General features: G+C 41.3%; 1 protein-coding gene across 1 annotated transcript in view; it reads left to right on the top strand.

Moving 5' to 3' along the window:
- The window catches only part of LOC127584729 (microsomal triglyceride transfer protein-like), an 81,977-nt gene that overhangs the window by 32,373 nt on the left and 26,256 nt on the right, over positions 1-23,348 (top strand). Inside the window, exons 7-9 of the mRNA XM_052041636.1 lie at positions 1,956-2,103; positions 20,383-20,540; positions 22,825-22,993. Coding sequence (XP_051897596.1) covers positions 1,956-2,103; positions 20,383-20,540; positions 22,825-22,993 — 475 coding nt within the window. The remainder of the gene's footprint in view (positions 1-1,955; positions 2,104-20,382; positions 20,541-22,824; positions 22,994-23,348) is intronic.

Here is a 23,348-nt window from a genome sequence, read left to right as displayed (position 1 = left end):
GGATTAGTATTGTCACACGTACTGAGGTACAGTGAAAAACTTTGTTTTGCATGCCATCCATACAGGTCATCTCATTACAACAGTGCATTGACGTAGTACAAGGGAAAACAATAACAGAATGCAGAATAAAGTGTTACAGTTACAGAGAAAGTGCAGTACAGGCAGAGAATAAGGTGCAAGGCCACAATAAGGTAGATTGTGAGGTCAAGAGTCCATCTTATCGTTCTAGGGGACTGTTCAAATGTCTTGTAACAATGGGATAGAAGCTGTCCTTTAGCCTGGTGGTACATTCTTTCAGGTTTATATCTTCTGCACATTGGGAGGGGCAAGAAGAGAGAATGTCCAGGGTGGGTGGGGTCTTTGATTATGTTGGCTGCTTTACCGAGGCAGCAATAAGTGTAGACAGAGTCAACGGAGAGGAAGCTGGTTTCTGCAATGTGCTGAGCTGTGTCCCCAACTCTCTGCAGCTTCTTGTGGTCTTGGGCAGAGTAGTTGCCGTACCAAGCCATGAGGCACCTGTCCTTCCTGATGTCAATGACCAGTTCTTCTGCTGATGTTGGGGGAAAGGTTGTTGTCATGACGCCATGCCATTAGGTTCTCTATCTCCTTCCCGTACTCCTACACGTCGTTATTTGAGATTCAGTGTGCTATAGTGGTGTCATCTGCAGACTTGTAGGTAGAGCAGAACCTGGCCATGCAGTCATGAGTGTATAAGGAGTAAAGTAGGGGGCTGAGGACACAGTCTTGTGGGGCACCTGTGTTGAGGATAATTGTGGCAGAGGTGTTGCTGCCTTTCCTTACTGATTGTGGTCTGTTGGTCTGGAAGTCAAGGATCCAGTTGCAAAGGGAGGTGTTGAGTCTCAGGTCTCGGAGTTTGGAAATGAGTTTGCTTTGAATTCTAGTATTGAAGGTGGAGCTGTAGTCAAAAACAATAGTCTAACTTATTTACTGTCCAGATATTCCAGGGATGAGCGTAGGGCCAGAGAGATGGCATCTGGTGTGGACCTGTTTCAGCAGTAGGCAAATTGCAGTGTGTTGAGGTTGTCTGGGAGGCTGGAGTTGATGTGTGCCATGACTAGCTTCTCAAAGCACATGATGGTGGATGTCAGAGCCACTGGGAGATAGTCATTAAGGCATGTTACCTTATTTTTCTTAGGCATTGGGATGTTAGTGGTCTTCTTAAAGCAGGTGAGAACCTCAGATGGAAGTAGGAAGAAGTTAAAAATGTCTGCAAATTACCCGCCAGCTGCTCTGCTCAGGATCTGAGGACATGGCTGGGGACACTGTGCGGGCCAGATGCTTTCTGTGGGTTCACTCTACTTCTGCGGGTGCATTGATGGCTGTCGGGTTGGGTGGTGACATTCCATTCTCCTTCTGTTCAAAGCATGCATCGAATGCATTGACACTAATGCAACAATACTCTATTAAACACTGCAACATCCACTGATGCTTCAAGCCCATCGAAATCAGCCATTGAGCTTAGGACATCCTGATTCTGTACCGTTGTAACTAGGCAGGGGAAGAAATAAATAAATGTTCATGTTAATTGACCCTCATCAACTCCATATATTCAATACCTGTGGAGGTTTGCATACTGTATCAAGTTTTTGTGTACTTCTGATTTATGGACAAAATCAACTTTTGGACTTCTGTAAAAATGGAACCCTTTCGTAACCCAGGGTTGGCCTGTGTCCAGCAAAGACGGGCATAACTTGGGCCAGTGTGAGTTTTGTTTGGAAAGCTTGTTTGGTTAAAACTTCGAGAATTGCAGGGTGCCTGGCTAATTTTGCATTTTCTAAATTTAATAAATACATTTTTCTGTTTAATGGTAATAGTATCTTGTTCACTTTTTTCTTATTCTGTATTTCTTAAAAATTGTTTTAATCATTCATGTTGGAAGTGGGTAGAGCTTGTTATATGACTCAACTGAGTGTAGCAATTATTTCTCACAACAGACAGCAGCTTCACTATTTGACTTCAGAGTTAAGGCCCAAAGCACTTTATGGGAAAAGTCTCCAGGAAACACTGCAAAATCTTGGGATCTTCACACCCTTTTCTTTGACTGGTGTTCTGGAGAAGATACCCTGCAAGAATTGTACATTTGTGAGTATCACACGATATATTAACATTATCCATTTGGTGAGCAGATCTGCTGTACTGTTTGTTAATTTTTTTAAAAGTCTGGCTCAGTTAAGTCTCAAAACATGTTCAATATGTGTTCCTCTGCTATATGAGATGTCTTTGTTTGCTGGATCATACAACAATAACAGTTTATATCTACATTAAAACATCCTGAGCTGCTTTATAGGAATGTTATCAACTAAAATTTGGCATGGAATCGTATAAGGATACATAACCAAAAGCTTGATCGGTGTGGTAGGTTTTAAGGAATATCTTAGAAGAGGAAGGAGAAATGGAGAGATTAGGGCTGGAACAGTTTAATAGCTGCCAGTTCCGGAGTCATTAAAATTGGAACAGTAAACTAATTAAAATTGGGGATGAGCAGTTTACTTGAATTGGAAGAAGTCAGATATCAAAGAGGATTTTAGGGCTGAAGAGAGTAGCAAGTCACAAAGGAATTTGAAGCCAAGGATGAGAATACTTGAGGTTACACAGCTGGTGTGATCAAGTCAAGAAGGTCACAGGATAGATACCTCGGTTATTCCTTCAGCTGATCTTAGCTTGAGCACTGTGGCTTTTGCTGTTGTTCTCAGAATCCTTTGACTTGGGGGAGGGATGAAAATCAGTTTGATTTCTTGTTCCTTATACGAGCCATTCACCTTTGTAGAGAAGAATGTGAACATACGGTGATGTTACAATGAGGTTCAGTGATGAAAGTCACAATTCAAAACCTGCTGTTATGCAGGAACTGATTGTCAACTCCTGGCCACTTCTACCAGCTGCTGGTTTAGAATACAGGAGATGTGGGTGAACTGTTGGTAGTCCACGGGATTTGCTGCCCCACCTATGGGCACAACTTCACCATTAGAAATCGAATGTGGGCTAAGCAAGAATGTTATTTGGACCTTGCACTGTTTCAACTGGATCAGGAGAGCATGGGGTTTGGTATACCCAAAATAAATGCTGAGATATAAATGGACAACGCATTGTCGAGATTGATTGGGAGAGAAAATGTGCTGTATTTGTTGCACTAGCACAGAACCTCTCCATTCATAGCCAATTACAGGTATTGGGTAATTACTTCCCCTTTTTGATACATCCTGCTTTTAATATTTTATTGCCTCTCACTCCAGAGAATTGAGCATAATATCTCGACTCTCACCAAGTGTGCTACTGAGGAAACATCATACTTTATTAGTTGCTATATTTTAGATGAAATGTTATACTAAGACTCCGTTTGTCCTCTTGGGTATTGTTTGAAATAGCAGGAGATTTTCTCCTTGTGTCTTGGCAGATATTTATTCCTAAACATCATTACAAAAGGTTGAAGCCAAATTGTAAAATCCCTGATGGCAGCAGAGATCAAACTGAGACAGGTGCATGCATTGATTACAATGTTAGCATACCAAATGTGTCATGCCTGTCTACTGCATGCAGCCAGCAATAACCCCACTGCATATTGGGTGCATTCATCAGTGGGGATCCATTCTGCAACTTGTCAGCATTGGATAAAAATAGGCAATTTCTCTTAAAGAGACTGGAGTGTATGCTGGCAATCTTTCAGGAAGTGAATTTGACCTAAAAAATAATGGATTATCATGGAAAAGAAACAAAGAAAAGCAGGAGACCAGGAAGTCTTCCAGGTCCGTGCTCAAGAGGTAGTGGGAATAGATGACCTAGAGGCTAACGCCAGGAGTGAACCTTGATAATCTGGTTGCAGTGCCGCAAAAGTTCTGTGAAGTCACATGTATGGCCAAGGTCAGTGAATGTATCCTGGAATCATACTCAACCAGATGCATCACTACCCTTGGGTATTGCATGAAGCACCACACCCCAGTCACTCACATAGCCACAACCTGCATCTAACATGTATATGCTTCAATTAACTCACACAAACTTTGCACTTCTGTGAAGCTCACACCCAAATCTCACAGCTTTTGCAATGCCAGCTATTCAAATCCAGTAACCATATCACCCAAACGCTCAGTGTTAAACTTCCATCACTCTTGAAGAAGAAGGTGCCCACAACTGAAGGCTGCCAGGACTGTTTCTTTCAGGGAAAGGCCTGCCTGCAAGACCTGAAGGAGACAGTGTTGGCTGGAAGTGGAAAATCCTTACTGATTCCCTGACCTACAGCAGAGCTGGAGTTATCAAAGTTGATTATAATTTCATATCTAATGAAACAAATATCCGATCTTCTTTCTCAAATCTCTGCTTCTGCTCCTCTCACATCTCCTTATCAACCACAAGTGGCAGATTACAGGTGGTATAAGTACACAACTCTTACTTTCTCTTCCATTCATTACTGCAATCATACCACTCTGGGTTTCTCCCTTCAGGTAGCAGCGAAATCCCAACTGGAAGAGTAAGAGATTGACAATGAAGAAACACTGATCAATTTTACATTCCTATTTACCAACTCAGATCTTGATACAGCACACAATTTAGAAGATAGTGTGAGGCATGATTTGCATATTGCGAAATGCCACAAATGTTCTATAGCTAATGTAGGAAGCGAGGACAGAGCACTTACTTTCACTCACTGATGGGCAAGGTTGCACAGAGGTTCAATAACCCTTTATCCACATAAGCACTTCAATGGGGCAGCCTGTAAAAGACTGCTTGATGCATTGGAAAACATGATGGAAACCCTGTGATCGGTGTCAAGGAATCGGAATCACCAACAAGAATTTTAGAGCTCATCCTTTCCAACGTGGAGGTGGCATCCATCTTCAAACTGAAGCACAATGCAGGATCAGAACGCTGATGTCGTAATTTCTATTACAATATAAGCAACAATTACAAAATGTCTGAGTGCTGCAGAGCGGCGCAATTAGAGTCATGGAATCCTAGAGTAATACAGCATGGAAACAGTCCCTGCGGCCTGATTTGTCCATGCTGATTAAGTTGCCCAGCTAAGCTAGTCCCATTTGCCCACATTTGGCTCATTGAGGGCAAAAAGGGGACATGAGAAATCCTTTGCAGATAAGGTAAAGGAGAATCCTAAGAGATTCTATAAGTACATTAAGAGCAGATGAGTAAATGGAGAAAGCATAGGTCCCATTAAGGATCATTGTGGCTTTCTATGTGTGGAGCCATGGGAGATGGATGAGGTCTTAAATGACTACTTCTGGTCTGTATTTAAAGTGGAGAAGGTCATTGAAGCTGGGGAATTCAGGTAAGAGGGCAGAGATATCCTAAAACATCGATATATGAAAGAGGAGGTTTTGGCAGTCTTGAGGCGCATAAAGGTGGATCATTCCCTGGAGCATGACCAAGTGTATCCTTAGTTGTTATGGGAAGCAAGGGAAGAAACTGCTGGGGCCCCGGCAGAGATTTTTGTATTTTCCTTAACCACGGGTGAGGTATCGGAAGACTGGAAGGTGGCTAATGTTGTGCCTTTATTTAAGAAGGGTTACAAGGAAACCCAGGGAACTATAGGCCAGTGAGCCTAGTATCAGTGGTGGGTAAGTTGCTGGAGGGGATTCTGAGAGATTGCATCTATCTGCAATTGGAAAGGCAAGGACTGATTAAGGATAATGAGGTCTCATGAATTTAATTGAATTTTTTGAAGAGGTGACTAAAAGAATTGATGAGGGCGGGGTGGTAGACATTGTCTAGAGGGACTTCAGTGAGGCTTTTGACAAGGTTCCGCATGGTAGACTGGTCCAGAAGGTTAGATCGCGTGGGATCCAGGGTGATCCAGTCAATTGGATACAAAATTGGTTTGGCCAGTTTATAAAATCATAAGGCGCATAGATAAGGTGGATGATTGGTCTTTTTCCCAGGGTAGGGAAGTCTAAAACTAGGGGGCGTAGGTTTAAGGTGAGAGGGAGGGGATCTGAGGGGCAGGTTTTTCCACACAGGGTGGTGTATTTTTGGAATGAGCTCCCAGAGGGTGTGGTAGAGGCAGGTACAACATTTAACAGGTACATGGATAGAAAAGGTTCAGAGACATATGGGCCAAAAGCAGGCAAATGGGACTAGCTTAGATAGGCACCTTGGTCGACATGGACAAGTTGGGCTGAAAGGCCTGTTTCTGTGCTCTTTAACTCTATGACTCTATGATTAGGTGAAAATGTAATCAGTTGAAAATGTAATCTTCTTTTGCGAAGTACACTAGTTTGTGGTCAGCTGTGCATCGTTTCTTTGCCAAGAATGATATATTCAAAGGTAAGGCAAAACTAAATCGTAATAACCTTGGTCTCTCCACGCTGCCCTTGGATTCCTGTCAATGGTTTTGCCTTTGAGGTGGAGCTGTGGTTAGAGGTTTACATCATGATTGAGAAGTGTTACATTCGTGTTTATGCTCCTTCCCATCTTAGCTAATGTTGTTGTTCAAGCAGCATGGATGTATATGCAGTTAAATACCTCAATCTCAACCAGAATTTCATGACACAATCTTCTATTCTATTGTTTATTTTCTTCCCTAGCCAGCTCTCAATAAAACATTGATCAACGTGTTGAATTGCTTCTAGTGCCACATGAGAATGATTGTGCATATTTTTAAGCTGCCTTTCAACCACACTCCACCCTACTTCATCATGCTCAGGATCATCAGTTGGCTTTGGAGCTGATTGCTCATTGAGTTTAAAATTGTCACTTTTGTTCTCAAATCCTTCAATGGATTGTGCTTCCTATTCTCTTCAATGTTTATAACTTCCTCCTGTATTGACCCTCCAATAACACCGCAAGGCACCATTTCTGCATCTTGTACACCCTTTGTCAATACCAATCCAACCATTGCCAGCTGTGTCTTCAGCTGGTTCGTCCTTAAAGTCCAGAATTGTCTCCCTAAACCTCTTGTAGGTCACTTCTTACAATCTACCTCTTTAACTAGCCTTTTATTCACCTGTCCTAATATCTTTCTTGAGTGTCTCAGTATGAAACTTTGATTAATAATGTTGCTGTCAAATACTTAGGGACATTTTGCAACTTACAGATGCAATAAAAGTGCATTTTTGGTTGACATCCAGGCGTAAGAAAAATATTTGCAGCTTAATGCTCAATTTGGAAAGTATGTGCCTTGTGAAAATGAACCACAAGCATAATTAGTAATATGGGTTTAATCCAAACTCCGCTTCTGCGTTGAGCTTTCTTCTGGGAAAGAACAAATGAGCAGAAATCACATTTTAAGCTGCACTCCACTTAAAATTGCTGATTGTCCCAGATATGTATTAGTTTGTACCTTTGTAAAGGGTTCAGAGAACATGTTTCATCTTCACCAGCTTCAATCTGTTAAATTTATAATTTTAATGAGAATGCTCTGGGATGTTTAAGTCTACGTTATATTCAGAATTGATTTATTACTCAGTCATATGATATGATGAGTCATGATACTTAGACCAAGAGTCCGAATATAGGCAGAGAAATAACTTGTGGTTAATTGGAAGCAGAAGAATGAGCTTGCATTTACTTTGCATCTTATATCCTTGGGAAAATGGAACTCCATTATCTCTCCTTTGGCTGTAGCCCATAATTTTTTTTTGCTAAGTATCTAATATTGGGAGAGATCTCAAGACAGCTGATGTTCCAAGAATGTTATAAGACATGAAATACAAAAACAGAATTTAATTTTTTAAAGTTTTCTTCTAAATCATTAGATTGTTCTTTTGAAGTTAATACCTGGTACCTAGAATTTTTTTTAGTTTAGGTCATGGTAAATGACAGTTCGATTACTGAATAGTAGTTATTCAATTTCTACAGCTGCAGCAACAGACCTTATCTACTTTGAATGCAAAGAAATATTTTTCCCATTGTATAGTGAAATACATTTATAGCTAAGTGATAGCAATGTACTTTTACTTTCTCAAGTGTATATACAAAATACAGAATTTCAAAAACATTATGAAATGCCATAAACAAAGAATCTTTATACTAGTTTCTCTTGATCTGGGGCTGGAAATTTACATACATCTAGCAATCTATACATATTTCTCCCAAAAGCCAAAAGAACTTGTAATTGACCTGGGTAAAGCAGTGAAGGTCAAATCCTTGCAATCGTTTAAGAAATAATGGCATTAGATGGAAGCGAGCTCTCACATTCTTTTGGATAGGTGAATTATGATGGCCCACAGTCAACGCTAATCATCTTGTACCTATTAAGAGCCCCTGGTCAGAAAGTGGAGGGATTGAGGGGAAGGTAGGTGTCATGACCGGTAAGTCTGTAAGGAAAGGCAGGCAGGAGCAAGGTAATATACATGATGGGATGGAAGGGTTGAAATGTGTTTATTTTAATGCAAGGAGTATTAAGTGTAAGGGAGATGACCTTAGAGCATGGAACTATGATGTTGTGGACATTATAGAGACTTGTTTGAGAGAGAGTCCAGGGATTTGACATTTAGAAGAGATCAGGAGGGAGGTAAAAAAAGAAGGGGAGGAGTTGCGCTATTAATCAAGGACAATATCACAGCTGCACTCAGAGGAGACATAATTGAGGGCTCATCTGCTGAGTCTGTATGGGTGGAACTCAAAAATAAAGTGCAATCACTCTGATGGGATTATACTTTTGACACCGCCCCCCCCCCCCCCCCCACAATAGTCACCGGGACATGGAGGAACAGATATGCAGGCAGATCAGGGAAAGTGCCAAAACAACAGGGTTATCATAGTGAGTGACTTCAACTTCCCCAGTATAGACCTCCTTAGCGCAAGAGGGTTAGGCAGGGTAGAATTTGTTCAGTGTATCCAAGAGAGTTTCTAAAAATTGCATGTGGATAGTCCAACTGGAGGAGGGGCCATATTGGACCATGTATTGGGAAATGAGCCTAGCCAGGTGACTGATCTTTCAGTAGGGGAACATTTAGAAAACAGTGATCACAACTCCATAAGTTCTAAGACAGCTATGAATCAGGATAAATACAGACCTTGCAGGAAAGTATTAAATTGGGGGAGGGCAAATTACGAGAGTATTAGGCAGGAGCTAGACAGAGTTAATTGGGAACAGCTGTTTTTGAGAAAGTTCACGTCTAACATGTGGAGGCTACTTAAAGACCAACTGCACAGAATACAGGACAGGTATGTTCCAGTAAGAAGGAAGGACAAAGATGGCAAGGTAAGGGAACTTCGGATGATGAAAGAGGATGTGAATTCGGTCAAGAAGGTAAAGGAAGCATGTGTAAGGTTTAGGAAGCTAAAATTGAACAGGGACCTTGAGAAATATAAAGAAGCCAGAAAAGAACTCAAGAAGGGAATTTGGTGAAGCAAGAGGGCCATGAAAAGTCCTTAAAGTAGGATCAAATAGAATCCCAAGGCGTTCTATACATACATCAAGAGCATGAGGATAACTAGGGAGAGGGTAGGACCACTCAAAGGTAAAGGAGGAAACGTGTTTGAGGGCAGATGACGTGGGCGAGCTCCAAAATCAATACTTTGCGTTGGTATTCACCAAGAAGAAGGACATGGAGGATAGTGAGATCAGTGTGGAGCATGCTGATATGCTGGGGCTTTTTGAGATGGTGAAGAGTCTCTTGAAAAATGTCAAGGTGGATGTCCCCAGGGCCTGATGGGATATACCCCTGGCTATTGAAAGAGGCAAGAGATGAGATTACTGGGGCCTTGACCAAGATCTTTGTGTCCTGTGGGTGTGGTCTTTGTCTACACTTCTCGCTGCCTTGGTGAAACAGCCAACATAATCAGAGTGCATGGAGGGGAGGCTGGTTTCCGTGATATGCTGAGCTGTGTCCACAACTCTGCAGTTTCTTGCAGTCATGGGGAGAGCAGTTGCCATACCAAGCCATGATGTATCCAGATAGGATGCTTTCTATGGTGTATTGATTAAAAATTGGTGAGCATCAAAGGAGACATGCCAAATTGAAACTCTTATCCCTCTTGACCTCAGCACCGTTGATGCAAACAGGAGAATGCACACCACCCTCCTTCCTGATGTCGATGACCAGCTCTTTTGCTGACATTGAGGGAAAGGGTTATTGTCATGACACTATGTCACTAGGCTCTCTATCTCCTTTCTATACGCCGACATTGTTTTTTGAGATACGGCCCACTACGGTGGTATAATCTGCAAACTTGTAGATGAAGTTAGAGCAGAATCTGGCCACACAGTCATGAGTGTATATGGAGTAGAGTAGAGGGCTGAGAATACAGCCTTGTGGGGCACCAGTGTTGAGAATAATCGTGACAGAGGTGTCACTGCCTATCCTTATTGATCGTGGTCTGTTGGTCAGGAAGTCAAGGATCCAGTTGCAAAGGGAGGTGTTGAGTACCAGGTCTAGGAGTTTGGAGATGAGTTTGCTTGGAATTATAGTACTGAAGGTGGAGCTGTAGTCAATAAACAATAGTCTGATGTCCAGATGCTGCAGAGATGAGTGTTGGGCCAGGGAGATGGTGTCCACCTTAGACCTGTTTCAACCACAGGTGAATTGCAGTGGGTCCGGGTTGTCCTGGAGACTGTAGTTAATGCATGCCATGACCAACCTCTCAAAGCACTTCATGATCGTGGATGTCAGCCATTGGGTGTTAGTCATTAAGGCACGTTACCTTGTTTTTCTTAGGTACGGGATGATAGTGGTCTTCTTTAAAGCAGGTGGGACCCTCAGATTGAAGCAGGGAGAGGTTTAAGTATGTCTGCAAATACCCCCGCCAGCTGATCTGCACAGGATCTAAGGACGTGGCCAGGGACACCAGCCGTGCTAGATGCTTTCTGTGGGCTCACTCTCCAAAAGACTGATCTTACATCCACATCTTTGTCTGAGGACGCTGCAAGGTCCATCTGGCGAATTGAGGAGCCCTTGGGTTGTATGGTGCAGTCAAGTGCCACTTGAAGCAAATGTAAGCCACGTTTCTTGAGACATAGCACACAGCAGTCCCTCAGTTCTGTTTGGTAGATCAATCTCTGTCTTGGTCATCAATTTTGCTCTCAATGTCCTGGTCGTTAGCTAGTAGTGTGCCGGGGAGGGGGGACTTGAATGCTGTTTCAGTTTCACTTCCAGGGTAGGTGGCTGCATCTCATCCATCCAGGGAGCCCTGTAGTGGAGCCACCTGGACTGGGAGGTAAGTGATTTCTTCTGGGCAGACTTGGAAGAACTGAAGTGGATTCAGCTGGCCTTCACACCAAGGTAAGTTGTTATTCCCAAACAGGGTGAGTGGATTAGTAAATTTGCAGATGACACAAAGATTGATGGCATTGTGGATAGTGTAGAGGATTGCCAAAGGATACAATGGGATATAGATCCGTTGCAGATATGGGCAGAGAAATGGCAAATGGGGTTTAATCTGGGCAAGTGTGAGGTGTCGCACTTTGGGAGATCAAATATAAAGGAACAGTACACAGTTTATGGAAGGACTCTTAATAGCATTGATGAACAGAGGGATCTTGGGTTCCAAGTCTATAGCTCCCTGAAAGTGGCTGCACAAGTTGATAAGGTGGTAAAGAAGGCTTATGGCATGCTTGCCTTTATTAGTTGAGACATTGAGTTCAAGAGTCAGGAAGTTATGTTGCAGCTTTATAAAACCCTGGTTAGGCTGCATCTGGAGTATTGCATTCAATTCTGGTCTCCCAATTATAGAAAGGATGTGAAGGCTTTGGAGAGGGTGCAAAAGAGGTTTACCAGGATGTTGCCTAGATTAGAGGGCATGTGCTATAAGGAGAGGTTGGACAAATTAGGGTTGTTTTCTCTGGAGCAGTGGAGGCTAAGGAGAGAAGTGATAGAAGTTTATAAAATGATGAGGGGCATAGATAGAATAGATAGCCAGTATCTTTTTCCCAGGGTTCAAATATCTAATACCAGAGGGCATGGATTTAGGGTGAAGGGGGAAAGTTCAAAGGAGATGTACAGCGCAGGTTTTTTTTGCACAGAGTGGTGGGTGCCTAGAATGCACTGCCAGGGATGGTGGTAGAGGGAGATACGATAGCACTTAAGAAGCTCTTAGAGTGGTACACGAATGTGTAGAAAATGGAGGGACAAGGATCATGTGAAGGTAGAAGGGATTAGTTTAATTAGCCATCATTAGTTTAATTAGTTCGGCACAACATTGTGGGCCGAAGGGCCTGTTCCTCTGCTGTACTGTTCTATGTTTGAAATGGCACTAATAGAATATTACAATTTAAAGCAATTATAGTTTATTTCAAGAATATATTTTACAATTCAGATCTGTTATAATATCTGTTGAATCGTGTAATTAACACCACAAGTGGAGGCCATTTGTCATGTTGGCTCTTTAAGAAAAGCTTGACGAGAGCAGAATTAGCAAATTCAGCAATGGCTTTACTGAAAGTACAATCAAGGCTCATGAGCTGCCTGTGGCTGTTGCTGCCCGGTTCCTTTTCCCTAAATATTGTTCTTATATTGCCCACATTTTAAATCTGATTACTTAACTGTTTAGGCTCTTGCTGTGTTATGGAGATTACGCACCAGACCTGCACATTTGAACACTTTAGTTGATTCATTGAATTACTTTTGGCAAGTCTGGGATATGATGTGCCAGTGAAAATAATCCTTTTAATTATTAGCTTTAAATTAAAAGAATCATTTCCTGGAAGAGGGAGGAATACTATCATTTCTAAACACTTGAGTGTGAAGGATTACTGTCTGGAAGTTCTTGTGGATGTGAATGGTAGTGTTGAAGAGCATGATAGTGGGATACCAACCACTTACTTGCCACTTATACCCTCCCCACCTCATCCTAACCCCAATTTACACAGGAAACTTTAGGTGCAACTAAGGCCACTGACCAGGCATTGCTCACTAGAGCCATAGATAACAGAAACAGCCCCTAGGTCCAGCAAGTCCATCCAACCATCGAGCAAGCAATCATCTAGACTAATCCTATGCTAATCTCATATTTGTTCTTCCCACATTCCCATCAACTCTCCCACCCACACAACCACCCAAATTCAACCACATGTCTACAAACCTGAAGGAACTTACAATGGGCAATTAATTTATCAATCTGCATGTCAAATTGGTAAATTAGTAAATTGGTTTATTATTGTCACATGTACTGATGTAAAGTGAAAAACTTTGTTTTGCATGCCAGCCATACAGATCATTTCATCACATTATCATGCATTCTGTTATTGTTTTCACTAAAGTGTTACAGTTACAGAGAAAGTGCAGTGCAGGCAGACAATAAGGCACAAGGCCATAACAAGGTAGATTGTGTGGTCAAGAGCCCATCGTTATCGTACTAGGGGATTATTCAATAGTCTTATAACAACAGGATAGAAGCTGTCCTTGAGTCTCGTGGTACATGCTTTCAGGCTTTTGTATCTTCTGCCTGATGGGAGGAGGAGAAGAGAGAGTGTCTGGGGTGGGTGGTGTCTTTGATTATGTTGGCTGCTTTACCGGAGCAGCGAGAAGTATAGACAGAGTCCATGGAGGGGAGGCTGGTTTCCATGATGTGCTGAGCTGCGTCCACAACATTCTGCAGTTTCTTGCGGTCTTTGGGAAGTGGGAGGAAACGAGAGCACCCAGAGAAATATCATGGGAGAATGTACATACTCCATACAGACATTACTGGAGGTAAGGATTGAACTTGGGCCACTGGAGCTGTGAGGCAACAGCTCTATTAGCTGCACACTGTGCTATCCTTTAAGGTCAGAAATCTGCCGACAGATAATCTATTCCATAGCTAGGTTAGGATGGCTGATGGGCCTGTGCTGTTGGCAGAACTGAGGGAATGGGAAATTGGTAAGCAGACAACTTTTGATAGGTAGTGAGAAGTAGGAAAGGGTGAAATCGAGAAACTGGCAATGCTTGGATGGTTGGGTTATGGGGAGGAGGAGTGATGAGAAATTGAGAAAGTGGCTGCATTTGTATAGTGATGATGGAAGTGAAAAGCCTGGAGACTGACTTGTGTCTAAATGTTCATGGCACAGCAGAATTAAGAAAACTATTTGGAGGTAGTAGGGGAGAGGGATTGTACGGCAGTAGAATGGGATTTGGGGACTTGGGAATCCAGCAATTGTGGATCATAGATGCCAAATCAGAGGGCAGACACAAGGTCAGGAAGAACAATCTGAAGGTCATCCTAAAATGGAGAGCAGTCCAAGAGGGGAATGGCATCATCATATGTCACCTTATCAGGTGTGGAAGGTTAACTCAAGATGAGAAATACTCAGTTGATCACAAACACATAAGAAATAGGAACCAGGAGATACCAGTACAATGCTTGAGCCTGCTCCACAATTCAGTAAAATCATGTCACATTCAACTGTTACAATCAACTCTACTTTCGTGCCTAATCCACATTACCCAGCATTCTCTTGCTGACCTGGAAATGGTTATGGGTTAAAATAAAATCACTTTTCATTTCTGGGGTAAAAAAGGTATTGTGCATTTAATTTTGAGTCATTTGATTGGAGGTTGTATGTGTATTAACATGGATTGATGATTGGCTGATGGGAAATAAAGAATAGGAAAAAGAAAGCATTTTAAAAGTAAGTGAGCAATGTACAAAGTGCTGGAGGAACTCAGCGGATCAGGCAGCATCTGTGCACGGAAATGGACAGTCGACGTTGCGGGTCGAGACCCTTCATCTGCACTGAATATAAATGTTGAGTTTCAGATGGATTTGGATGTCCTTTTACACACAAAAGGTGGCATGGAAGTACAGCAAACAAGGACGGAGTAAAATGAAGGAGGAATATAGCATTTTTGTAATTTCTTAACACATACAAACTTATACTCAATTTATGTATCAAAAGAAGATTTATTTACAAGGCTGAACTTGTAGCTTTGGTTTTTCTGAGCAAGCAAATTAGGTTTTACTGTGTTGTAACAAAGCAGGCACACTACTTGACTCTCAAATCAGGATCACAGACCACACATATACTAAAATAGCATGTCTATGCGCTTAATAATTTTATACATTATTCTGCAAGAAGGCTGGATATAAAATTAATAACATTTTCTTGCAATTTTTTTAGTGCTTAGTTACATTTCTTTTGCTGGAGTGCTTGGCAATAGATCATAGACATCAGAGGTATCAAGGCAACTGCAGGGACCAAGTGGGAGGTGCTTTAAGAAGTGCTCATCACACAAGACCTTATCTACTCAGACTTGTACTCATAGCTAATATTCTCTGAGGCTGCACTTCACCGAGATAACATTCATTGAGATCTGTAACTTCTGGAAAGCTCAAATGCAGCCTTGTACATTTAACTGAACAGCTGTCAGGTGAAGTCAAGGTCATTGTCAGTCCCATCTTCCAAGCCTGAGATCATTCCAGTCCACTGCCATTGATCTGTGCCACATCTCGCAAGTCTTCTGCTCATTCCTGCATCAGGAAGGTCATCCAAACTCTAAATTAAAGGAGAGAAGATATCATCTAATTTTCTTTGAGTCCACAGAAGGTGGCAAAGTGAGCACAAGGATTTACTATCACTGCAGATGTCCACAAAGAGCAGGCATTCATAGTTTGGGCATTATTAGTCCTTACAGAGACCTCCCTAGCACCAACGTGGCAGGAGCACTCTGGAGGGTCTTCTTGGCCTCCTGCACAGAGAACATCCCTCCAGTGGAGAACATTCTCTTACAGCCTGTTCAGCTATCTCTCTGAGACTCAGTTACATGTCTATCTCCCCTCTCCCATCAATATAGCCAATGTTTTATAAAAGCAAAGCTGCTTGTGTTCTGTCTGTATTGTATGTGGATCCATTTAAAACTGACTCCTGTAGGCGTGAAATAAAATGTTTACAACTACGTGATTTCCCAATGGATCCATATAGTAGCTCACCCTGAGAAACAAAGGACTACAGATGCTGGAATCTAGATGAAAACTCTGTGGTGCTGGAGGAACTCAGCAGGGCAGGCAACTTCTGTGGAGAAAAGCAGGCGGTCAACGTTTATGGTCAGGACCCTTCAGGGCTGATAGGAAAAGGGGAAGCCCAATATATAGGAGGGAAAAGCAGAGCAGTGATAGATGGACAAAAGAGGGGAGGTGGGCTGGGTACAAGGTGGTGATAGGTTTAAGCAAACTGGAACAGCACAGGAAAATTCCAAGTGTAAGCTGGAGGAACAGCACCTTATTTTCTATCTTGGAACCTTGCAGCCTAATGGCATGAACATTGAATTCTCCCCCTTTAAGTAACCCCACGCCCTCCACACCCACCATACTTCCCTTCTTCCCTTTCCTAGCCTATCTCTTTTTTCTACCCCCACCCCTCCATCCCATGGTGGATCTACTCTTCTCTCCTCCCCCGCACCTGCCTATCACTGTCTCTTACCTGCACCTACCTATCACCACCTTGTGCCCACCCCACCTCCCCTCTTTTGTCCACCTATCACTGCTCTGCTTTTCCCTCCTATATATTGGGCTTCCCCTTTTCCTATCTTCAGTCCTGAAGGAGGGTCCTGATTGGAAACGTTGACCACCTGCTTTTCTCCACGGATGCTGCCTGGCCTGCTGAGCTCCTCCAGTATCATAGTGTTTTTCATCTAGATTCCAGCATCTGCAGTCCTTTGTTTCTCTATTACAACTAACTACTTGATTACTTTCTGGAGTTTGGTAATAATAAATAAGAAAAGAATAATGGTCAGGACACTACTCTGCATACAGGGCAAGATGATGGTTTGAACTACTAGGACAGGTAAACATAATCCTGGTGTTAACCCACATCTGAAAGACAATTTCCCTCATCAGATTTAAACTCCAGAACTTTCTACTGAATTATAGCCATTTGGCTTGGGTTGGGGTCTTAAATTCTATATCATCTGAACCAGACAGTCTTAACAATTGAAGCAGGTAGGTATCGTAGCTTACAAAAATAAACTAAATCAGTACAAAGTTCCAATTATGACATGCTGGAAAGGATTTGTTTTGTTCTTTTGTGCCTGAGCAATCAAGTGCAATTATAGGCTCACAAAGCTCACACTGTGCCTTCAAATTCCATTTAAAACAAATTAAAATTCTGCATGTATCTCTGATAAACTTTGTTCATTTTTAGTGTTATTAAGTTGGTCACTCATACTGATCCTGACGTGGATGGATAATTCTTGCAAAGGCAGATGGTGAGGATACAGGCTGTTCCTGGTTAACAAATACACAAAAATCACTCAATACAGCAACCATACCTCCACTGTATTGTAACGAATGGCATCTAAAGCACATAAGACTGATATGAAAGAACAATTACTGAAAGTGGAGAGAGAAGAAATTAGTTCTGCTGTTTGTAGGAACGAATGTATGTACATACATGGACTTTTGAATTTAATAATAATATGGGAGCTCGTTCATAAATATGAGTGTCTATAAGTTGGGCATTTGTAACCCAGGGATGGTCTGTATGGTTAAGTAGATTTTTCCCTTGTAGTGTTTTCACACCAGCTGCTAAAGATCAAATCTGGCATTTATGTCCTGTAATTTGACCATGTTATCTATGATAGGGGACTGAAGAGATATTCTATACTAAAATTTTCATTACCTGCTTCTGATGAATGGTTGTCAACTGTGTTTGGGTGAAGTTGCTTATCAAGTTTTGATATGATTAGACCTTAAGTACCAAGGCTTTTAAAAAATATATATATTTCTGGGTATGGGTGCTGCTGACAATTTCAATGTTTAAACTATCACTGAGTACCCTTGAAAATTGAATAAATAGGATTTGCTTTGGATGCAGCAAAGGAGCCTGAGGAAGGAATCTGACTGAGGTATACAAAATTATGAGTAGCATAGACAGGGTAGATGGTAAGAAACTTTTCCCCATGGCAGAGGTGTTCAGGACGAGAGAGCCTGGGTTTAGGATGCGGAGTAAGAAGTCTAGAAAGGATCTGAGGAAGATTTTTTTCACCCAGAGGGTGGTTGAAATCGGGAACAGCTTATCCCTTAGCACCCTAGCTGAACTTGTCACCCTAAAAAGAGTCCTTTTCTGACACCCTAGATATGTTTCTGAGATTCATGGATAGTGGGAGAATGATTTCAGATCAGAAAGTGAGCATTGTAATGCTGGTACATGGAATCAGTATAGATGGTTGGCATATACATGATGGGCCAAAGGGCCTGTTTCTGTGCAGTACATCTCTATGAATCTATTTTGTGACAAGCAATCAAAATCCATGTCCAAAATGAGCTGGTGAAGAGCTGGAGGAACCTGTCAATGATAGTGTTCCTTTGTAATAGCTGTTCTTGTTTTTTAATGATTGAATACACAATATTGAAGTTAAGAGAAATCCTACCCAAAACGTTCATAAAGCAGTCAAAACTCCTGACAGGCAGTGAAAGGTTAAAGAAACTCTCTCTGCAAAATATTAGACAAGCCGGGCTTTAGTTATACCCCAATGCAAATATATAATAAAAAAACAAAGCAAAAGTTGAAATGAAAATCATCCCAGAACTTCAAAAATGTGAAAAAGCGAACAAAAGTAATACTCCCACGTGTCAAATGAAGATATTCACAGCATTGGTTTTTCAAGATGCAGAAAGGAAATAAAAGCCTGGAAATTCATCTGTGCGGTTAAAACTACATCAAAGAGTCATTGTGCCCCACAGCAAAATTGAGCAGTGCCCAAGGCTCAAGGTACTGTTTGCTCATGAGTTACAGCAAAACAGTTGGAATAAATGGGTCCTTTTCAGATTGGAAGAAGATACCTAGTGGGATACTGCAGGAATCAGTTCTTGTCCTATAATTGTTCTCTACTTACATCAATGGCCTGGAGGAAGGAACAGTATGTAAGGTTTCCAGATTTGCTGATGATATGAAAATGGGTGGAAGAGCATGTTGTGATAGCGATACTGTAATTCTGCAATAGGATAAAGATAGATTGAGTGAGTGGGCCAAAGACTGGCAAATGAGGTTTAATGTGTAGAAGAGTGAAATGATGCATTTTGGTAAGAGAAATCAAAAGGCAGATTATTATCTAAATGGATAGAGACTGAGAATAAAGTACAGAGGGATCTGGATGTTCTGGTGTATGGATCAGAAAAAGCCATCAGGCAAGTCCGACAAGCAGTTAAGGCAGCAAATGACACTTTGGCCTTCATTGCAAAGGGGTTGGACTTTAAAAATAGGGAGGTTTTGTTGCAATTGAACAGGGTGTTGGTGAGGCCTCATCTGGAATTCTGAATACAGTTTTTGTCCCCTTACCTAAGAAAAATGTAGTAACATCAGAGACAGTACAAAAGTGATTCACCAGGCTAATTCCTGGGATGACAGGGTTGTCCTATCAAGGGAGACTAAATAGTTTTGGCCTGTATTCGTTGGTCTAGAAGAATGGGGATGACCTTATTCAACCATATAAAATCCTAATGGGGTTTGATAAAGTAGGTGTTGGGATGTTTTCACTAGTGGGAGAGTCTCAAGATAAGGGGCCAGTCATTTAAAACTGAGGTACATAGAAATTTGTTTTTGCCGAGGGTGGTTAATCTCTGGGATTCTCTGACCTGGCGAGTGGTGGAAGCTGGATCATCAGTAATATTTAAAGTGGAAGTGGATAAATATTTGATAGATGAATAGAGGCGTAGGCAGAAATGGCACATAAGAGAAGTTGAGACCAACATAGATCAGCCAATAATCATAATAAATGGCAGGACAGGCTTGAAGGGTATGGTGTCCTATTCTTGCTTCTATATTCTAGTGTTCTGAGCAATTATTTCTGGCAACTTGTTGGTACAGAATGTCTATTGTGATTATCTCCTTAACCCAGTCACTGGACATCGAAAGTAATTAACTGTGCAAACATGCTAGGCCACAAATCTGGAAAAACTGATGATCAGTTCAGAAAAAACTGACAAGTTAATTGAAAAATAACTAACAAATACATAGCTATGATAATAAATCCTTCTTTATTTCATCAGTTTTCAGGTTTTAATGTTTTGAGATCACTTTTCAGAATTCAGCTTTAAAAACTCCAACCCCAAAATCATGTAAAATAAGACATGCATGGGAAATAAAATGTAAAATATATACCAGGCAACAAGGAGCTAGTTAAAAACAGAGGGGTTAATACATTGTGGATCTGTGCAGCACCCCAGTGAATGCCCCTGAAGAACTATACCTCCATTTTCACTAAATGTTGATTGATCTCAATATTTCTCAACTGACCTCAGTATTACTAGGATTTTCTTGTCTTATTTTCAGCAAGTGTAGTTTTATCTTTTATCTAACTTACTCACAACATTTCACTTTATCACCTTTTCATCAGATCATTCTGTAGATCAGTTAACAGGACTATCACATTGCAAAAATTATACATACATGCAGCAGTTTCCTTTTCCTTTGGTGAATATTTCTAGACTCCTTAAATTGAACTGATATGAAACATTGGACAGAATTCACAATGAGATGTTGCTTTGCTTTTCTTTTAGGCAAATGGCTATTTGAAAAGTCTCAATGAAAAAGACAGCCTGCAAGATGTTTCTAAAGTATCTGCAGCAAAAGTTTTTCTGGCTTTTGTTCATCTACTGAGAGAAGCAAAGAAGATAGAAATCCTGAATTTTCTGAAGAAGGCAGCTGACAATGAGATGTGAGTCAATGGCACTTGTTCCTTTTACTAATATGAAGATACATTTGCTTAAGATTCTAGAAAATCCTTTTATAAAAACCCACTTTCTGATCTGAAATCACTCTCCTGTTCTCTCATCAGCCTCGGTGTAGGTCAGGGCTCTATTTTGTGTGTCAGAAAAGAACTCTCCAGAGTTACAAGTTAAGCTAGGATGCTAAGGGATAAAATGTTTCCCTTAGCATCCCAGCTAAGTGTTAGTGAAAAAACAAATCTTGGATACCCTGCTAGAACATACTTCTGCACCTAGTCAACTATTCTACCAATTAAACAAAAACAAAATAGGAAAGCTGGTGGAAATCTGAAATTTAAACAAAATTCTGAAATACAGCATCTGGAGAGAGAGAGAAATGCTAGAGATTATAGGGATGCAGGAAAAACAGTGAAAGCTATTGGTTTGTGATAGAATGGAGACCTTGCTTGATTGACTGACAAACGTGGTGGCATAATGAGTTTATAATAAATAGGAGAAAACATAGGGCCAATAGGAGGTTACAACAGAATAGCAGAGGAAGAGGAAAGTGGAAGGAATGAGTTAAATACGCCAGATTATCAATACCGATAATTTGTTTTCTTCCATGGCCCCTTGTTCTGATAAATAAGAACTAGAATTGCTGCATGTAAAGCTGGTGTCAAATTAGAATGATGTAATCTGATGCTTCAACCTGTAATCATAGTTTAGCTTACATGTACAGTTTCTACAAGTAAGCCTGTTAATAAAAAGCAACCGTTGAGTAAGCTAGACTCACCTTTAACTTTTGCATAGAATGGGAGGGAAAGAAGGCTTTACCAACCAGGGTGATGTTTGTAGCAACATCATAATCATTAGTCACCAAGACTTTTTCTCTGCTTTTCCAATTGAAAGGGCATTGGCTTAAAAATCATGACCCAAAAACTGTGCTTTAAAATTGTGCCATGCAGAAGGGAGGGGGAACGGAGCAAGTGGAGGTTGAGAGGAGATGCAGGATTGATAATGGGGAAATGGGATAGAGAGCAGGGGAAGGCTGGGAGAAGATTCCACCAGGCTGTGATATACTTGCAAGCAAGTACCAAGGTGTTGTGCGTCGTAGAATGGATTTTAAACAAAAAAAAACTCACACAAAGGCCTTCCTCCATGATCTCATGCCCGTGCTTAGAGTAGAGACTATGGAGAAATTGTGAAGGGGTGCTGTTGGTGGGCAACATAATAGTTGAGGAAGGATTGTGGGGTGACAAAGGTCTCAGTTAGGCAGATGTTGAGAAAAGGCAGGAAGAAAAAAGATGATTGCCAAGAAGGTCTGAGGCAGAAGTCAGTGGTGAGGTGGAGAGCAATGAGGAATGATGAAAACTTAGTGGAGGATCTACCTGGAGAAAGACTGATGGTTGTTCTCAGTAGCAGCATCCCAAGTAATATATGGTCCATTAACTAACACCAAAGCAGTCCTCATTCTTCTGGCTCATACCTGCTTCAGAATTAAGGACTCCGTCATTGTGTGCCTATTACAATTCTGTGTCAGTAATATTTAGTGATTGATTTTTTTTCCCCAGAATCAATCCTGTGGCACATAAACTATTGTGCTACATGGTAGAACTTCAAAGCCTTTCATTTCCTTTCTGAGGATCTTCATGACTTCACCAAATGTGACACTGTTTTCATGGACATCTTCACATACCTCTGCACTCACATTGGGTCAGATCCCCTTGCTGCCTGCTAGTTTGTGAGTCATGTATTTTTGGGTAAAGCCATTTGTTGGAAAATGCAAGCAACAAATGTTCATTTTTACAATCATCAAAACTGGACCGCAGCAAGCAAGAAGCTTGGGTGTTTTTGTGCAACAAACAATATGCTGGAGGAACTCGGGTTTCAGGTCAAAACCTTGCATCAGGACTGAGAGTGGAAAGCCTCTCCTTTTCCTCTTTATACTGGCCACTTTGCCTCTCCACTCTCAGTCCTGATGCAGGGTTTCAACCCAGAACATCAACAATTCCTCTCCTCCTGCAGATGCTACTCAACCCACTGAGTTCCTCCAATGGATTGTTTATTGCTCAGATTCCAGCATCTGCAGTCTCTTGTGTCTCCATGGGTATTTTCATTTCTACTCAAGTCAGTTGGATTCCCTTAATCTTCATAAAATTGCAGCTTTTTGCGATAACTTCCTGCTTGCGAATGAAACAGAATTGAAGGTTTTCAAGACAGTTTCAATCCTTTTGAGCCCAGTGATGACATTTCTACAATTGAAGGCTTCTTACGATCTTTGATTTTTTCTAGCTCCTTTCTGATAGACTCAGCGACAGCAGCACAGACAGAATCATCCCTAAGTGCACTCTCGGAATATCTGGATTTCACCACAGAAAAACACATTTCTCAAGTGCAGACATTCTTATACGCTGCCGCCTTGTCTTCCCGCCCATCTAAAGAGCTCTTAAACACATTGCTGGTATGTATGTATGTGTTACAGGATCAGATCCTCAGGGGGTTCATGTACCTGAGTATGTGAATTGAGTGAGCCCAGTAATAAGAGATAAATATGTTTAAATAATTTTCCACTACTATGCTACAGGGGTGAAATCTTATGTGCCAGTAACCAATGAAAGCTTTCTGTTTTGCTAGTGAAGTACCAGTAAGTTTTCCTGAGAAGTGAGCAATATATAAAGGCCAGAATGTGGACTACTTGTCATATCTCAGGATCCATCTCTTAACAAAGACAGGCATCACCTTCAATGCACCAGCACAGCTTTTAGTTGATTGAGAAAAATGGTGTTTGAAAATAAAAAAAAATGTTTATAAAAAAA

Source organism: Pristis pectinata, chromosome 30, assembly GCF_009764475.1.
Source record: "Pristis pectinata isolate sPriPec2 chromosome 30, sPriPec2.1.pri, whole genome shotgun sequence".
Taxonomy (NCBI): Eukaryota; Metazoa; Chordata; class Chondrichthyes; order Rhinopristiformes; family Pristidae; genus Pristis; species Pristis pectinata.
Note: the sequence above shows the minus strand (reverse complement) of the source record. Positions and strands in the feature narration are given on the sequence as shown.